The 4,868-nt window shown below is 39.7% G+C and overlaps 1 protein-coding gene across 1 annotated transcript; it reads right to left on the bottom strand.

Moving 5' to 3' along the window:
* Window positions 1–236: 236 nt before the first annotated feature.
* On the bottom strand, window positions 237–4,373 carry zgc:174945 (uncharacterized protein LOC793867 homolog). The gene is made up of 3 exons (XM_036952478.1): window positions 4,031–4,373; window positions 2,213–2,554; window positions 237–2,036 (listed from the first exon to the last, which is right to left on the bottom strand). The coding sequence occupies exons 1-3, from the start codon at window positions 4,113–4,115 to the stop codon at window positions 1,909–1,911; spliced, it is 555 nt and encodes a 184-aa protein (XP_036808373.1). The 5' UTR covers window positions 4,116–4,373; the 3' UTR covers window positions 237–1,908.
* Between the last annotated feature and the right edge of the window lie 495 nt (window positions 4,374–4,868).

Genomic DNA, 4,868 nt, shown 5'->3' with positions numbered 1-4,868 from the left:
GGGGTTCTCCATAGCTGCCTCGTTGACAGTGGAGTACCTAGTGAGTGGAGTACCTAAGCTTAGGATTTTTCAACTGAAAAGCGATGGTACCAGGAAGTTTCAATATGACCACATTTTCTCGGATCATACTTTATGTTACAAGTGAGATTCATTGGCGTGCCCTCTCTCCCAGTGATAGCTACCCTTGGGCACCCCATCTCCAAAGCATCTGGAGGAAAGACAATGCTCACTGATGATTTAGATTTTTATAAATACTATTTAATATCAGTAAACAACAATAAAAAAGCACAGATCTGTAATAGATGTTAAACAAAATGTGTAACAAGGTTTGCGTTCCCTCATAAGAAGGAATTGTTAGAGAAAAGCCAATATGCTGTTGCTTTCATGAGAAATTAATGTAAGACCAATACACAATTAACACATGAGCATCAAATACATTATAGAAAAATAAAGTAGTTTGTCTAATATCAGCATGGTGATACCAAACAAGGCTTAACCAATATTAACATGAACCATAATCAATTCTCCAAGTACCTGGGCGCTTGCTGTCATGTGATAAGAACTCGTTCAAAGACTTGTGTCTTTAGCCTGGGAAGGGAGGCTAATAAAAGGGTCTTCACTTGTTTTGTGGCAACAACTGGTGCATGGTAGTCTCCTCCTTAAATCTCCATACCTTTAAAGTTTACCCTACGGCAGAAGTGGTCATTTCCACTCATTTAAATGTGTAGATATGGTTTTGCTGAGACATTAATACATGTAAACTTATAAAGCGCTTTGATAATTGCAGTTGTAATCATCAAAATAATGTTTGATTGTTTTATAAGATTGCAGATATAGTGCACAAATGTTTATGTAGTTTGTCAGTTTATAATGGTCAAATGGCTAATTTCCATATATTGTATGACACACCATGCTTTTCTTATCTGGTGTTTTTTGGGGTACACATAAAATAACTCTGGGGGAACACCTCTATACAACCAAAATGTATTTGAGGAAGCTCTGACCTAGTGGTTTAGCCAACACGGAATATCGCTCAGTTTCGCAATTCATAATAACTTCTTTCAAAATACTGTAAACCTACAGTATATAGTATTACAGTGCACTCCTGAGCCTTCAAATCTAACTGAGTTTAGGATAAACATCACAAGAAATGCATATCCCTTTACTCCTCCTCACCTTTCCAACCACATAGACCGCTACTATAGCACTGTTCACATAGCTTCAGGCCTCCGTTTGTTTTTGCAAATGCTATGTGTGGTTTCCTGTCCTGTATTGGCATTTATTCTAACAGACGCCAGACCTGAAAGGTGTAGAGCGATAACCCACCATGACAAGAACAGGGGAGAGAACAAACAAACAAACAAAAAAAAGGCATGTATGGACAACTAGAACAAAAAGTATGACAGTGCACTCCTGCGCCTTCAAATTAAACTGAGATATAATGAACATCACAAGACTACCAGACCCTTTTACTCCCCCTCACCCTTCCAACCACATGGACTGCGACTACCTCTGTTCACATTGCTTCAGTCCTCCGTTTGTGCAAATGCTATGTGTGGTTTCCTGTCCTGTATGGGCATTTCCTCTAACAGACACAGACCTGAGAAGTGTAGAGAGATAGCACACCGTGACAAGAACAGGGGAGAGAACAAAACTAAACAGAAATAGGCACGCATGCCAACTGGAAAAAAATTGTGATCGAGCGAACAAATGAGCATTCCATTCCATTGAAATTCCATGAAATTGATTTTTTTTTTGACGCCATCTGCCATCAGCTACCAGACCAGCTCAATGATTAACCTGTTAAACACAAATAATAATTAATAGACAAGAGACTTCACCCCAAAAGATCTACATTAAGTTATGATTGGCTGCGAAGTATAAATGTACAAGTGCATTTTTTCTGTGTTACTTTGTTATTGATCTTGCCTCAAGTAACTCCAGTATTAGGAGAAGGAACCACAGTATTGTTCCAGTGCTGTATGTCCAGTTCAGTCCACCATTGTTGGCCTTTCTTTGATCAACTATTGGAGCTGCTGTTATAGGGTTAGAAATCAAAATTAGTGATTAATTGGTTGGTTTGTTGATTGTTTAATTGATTGACTGAGGATCATGCTACATGGTTGTTTCACCTTAGTTGGACGTTGTTATTGTAAGTCACTGCGGGTTAGAGTAACTGCTAACAAAAATTAACTGAAAAATGTAATGGTACCTTTGACTGTGATATTTATGTAGTGTCCCATGGCAGTATGGCCTCCCATTTCACATACTGCATTGCACTGATAGACTCCTCGGTCAGCAGGGGTCAGTTCTATGAAGTCTGTTACAACATGTCTATGTCTGACACTGTGGTCATCCATAACCATCTCGTTGACAACAGTGAGGTACTTGCCGAGGTCAATGAGCTTGGGACACTCTTCCAAAGTGTGATGACACCAAAAGGCATCAATACGACCACATTGTTTTGTGTCATACACTGCCTTACAGGTGAGCCTCAAGGGCATGCCCTCAGTCCCAACCATAGGAGTCTTGGTGTACTTCAACTCTACGGCACCTGAAGTTTTTATGGAAAAAGTATATAACTCAGCTCCAAAGCAGATCTACATATACAGTGAGGGAAAAACTATTTGATCCTCTGCTGATTTTGTACGTTTGCCCACTGACAAAGAAATGATCAGTCTATAATTTTAATGGTAGGTTTATTTGAACAGTGAGAGACAGAATAACAACAACAAAATCCAGAAAAACGCATGTCAAATATGTTACAAATTGATTTGCATTTTAATGAGGGAAATAAGTATTTGACCCCCTCTCAATCAGAAAGATTTCTGGCTCCCAGGTGTCTTTTATACAGGTTATACTTTTACACACTCTTAAAGGGAGTGCTCCTAATCTCAGCTTGTTACCTGTATAAAAGACACCTGTCCACAGAAGCAATCGATCAATCAGATTCCAAACTCTTCACCATGGCCAAGACCAAAGAGCTCTCCAAGGAGGCTGGAATGGCTACAAGACCATCGCCAAGCAGCTTGGTGAGAAGGTGAGAACAGTTGGGGCGATTATTCGCAAATATAAGAAACACAAAAGAACTGTCAATCTCTCTCGGCCTGGGGCTCCATGCAAGATCTCACCTCGTGGAGTTGCATTGATCATGAGAACGGTAAGGAATCAGCCCAGAACTACACGGGAGGATCTTGCCAATGATCTCAAGGCAGCTGGGACCATAGTCACCAAGAAAACAATTGGTAACACACTACGCCGTGAAGGACTGAAATCCTGCAGCACCCGCAAGATCCTCCTGCTCAAGAAAGCACATATACATGCCTGTCTGAAGTTTTCCAATGAACATCTGAATGATTCAGAGGACAACTGGATGAAAGTGTTGTGGTCAGATGAGACCGAAATGGAGCTCTTTCAACTCAACTCGCCGTGTTTGGAGGAGGAGGAGGAATACTGCCCATGACCCCAAGAACACCATCCCCACCGTCAAACATGGAGGTGGAAACATTATGCTTTGGGGGTGTTTTTCTGCTAAGGGGACAGGACAACTTCACCACATCAGAGGGGTCAAATACTTATTTCCCTCATTAAAATGCAAATCAATTTATAACATTTTTGACATGCATTTTTCTGTTTTTTTCTGTTGTTATTCTGTCTCTCACTGTTCAAATAAACCTACCATTTTAGACTGATCATTTCTTTGTCAGTGGGCAAACGTACAAAATCAGCAGGGGATCAAATACTTTCCCCCCTCACTGTAACTACTTTGTTTTTGTAAGCAAGCTAGTTCATTAAGGGTGGGTTAGAGTAACTGCTAATAAAAATTGACTGAAAAATGGGGCTCATGGGGCTCATCTAGTGCACATTTCCTAGTTTATTAGGGATTATTTCTGAGTATATCTGGGTATTAAAAGCATTGAATACTATCCAATCTAAACACAACTATCATACCTAGGGTTTTACCCTGTCCCACTTTTGAGTCAAGACACTTGTTTGTTTATTACCCACTAGTAGCACCATGAGTACTCACCTGTGTCTAGAGAAGGTGACACACAGAGACAGAGAGACACTGTCAACAGCAGGGACAGCACTTTAGATCCACGGAGCCAAACCATTTCCAAACACAAGCTCTCGAAACTGAAAGTTTCTTAAACTGATGTACACCACGTGAGCTATATGTTATAGATGACCAACAGTTTAAAGTACCATCATAGACACACAATAACTAAGCTCTCATCTGCAGTCTGCTAGATTTGTCCACCGAAGAGGCTATAGAGCAAGTTAGAGCGTGTGTGTGTCTTGCTTGTGGGTGTGTGTAGGCGTAGAGTAGATATAAGTTCCAGTGGAGAGAAAGAGGCTGTCTGACAACCAGCAGAACAGCAGTGTATGGGGCTCATCTAGTGCACGTTTCTTTGTTTGAGGAAACTGTGGTATGTTTTCTCAAGTCCAGCAATTCCAGTTTTGAGTAATCTTCCAAATCTGATTGTGCAAAAACATATGTTATATGCTAACGCTAACATTTCAGTATACGCACAAAGATGGGCAGTATTTCTGTTGCATGTATTTGAAATACATTATTTCAATTGATTTTGAGTTTCTTGTCATTTGTATTTGAAAGGCCTGAACAAAATCATCCTCTAATTTGGAACAAGATGATGGTATTTCAGAGAAAGGTATTTTCTATTTTCAAAATAATCAAAACATCTTTCGGTAACATTTAATGATAATGGGTCCTCATCACAATGTAATTACATATGTTATTACACTGTATTGTGATTAATTGTAATAGTACGTACTTACACTGTAAAAACATGTAACTGGTGGTAATTGAAGTATGTAATTACAGACCTGCAAGAATGAATGCTTGT

Source organism: Oncorhynchus mykiss, chromosome 18, assembly GCF_013265735.2.
Source record: "Oncorhynchus mykiss isolate Arlee chromosome 18, USDA_OmykA_1.1, whole genome shotgun sequence".
In the NCBI taxonomy this organism is placed as follows: domain Eukaryota; kingdom Metazoa; phylum Chordata; class Actinopteri; order Salmoniformes; family Salmonidae; genus Oncorhynchus; species Oncorhynchus mykiss.
The sequence above is the reverse complement of the archived record's forward strand: the minus strand, read 5'-3'. Positions and strand labels throughout refer to the sequence as shown.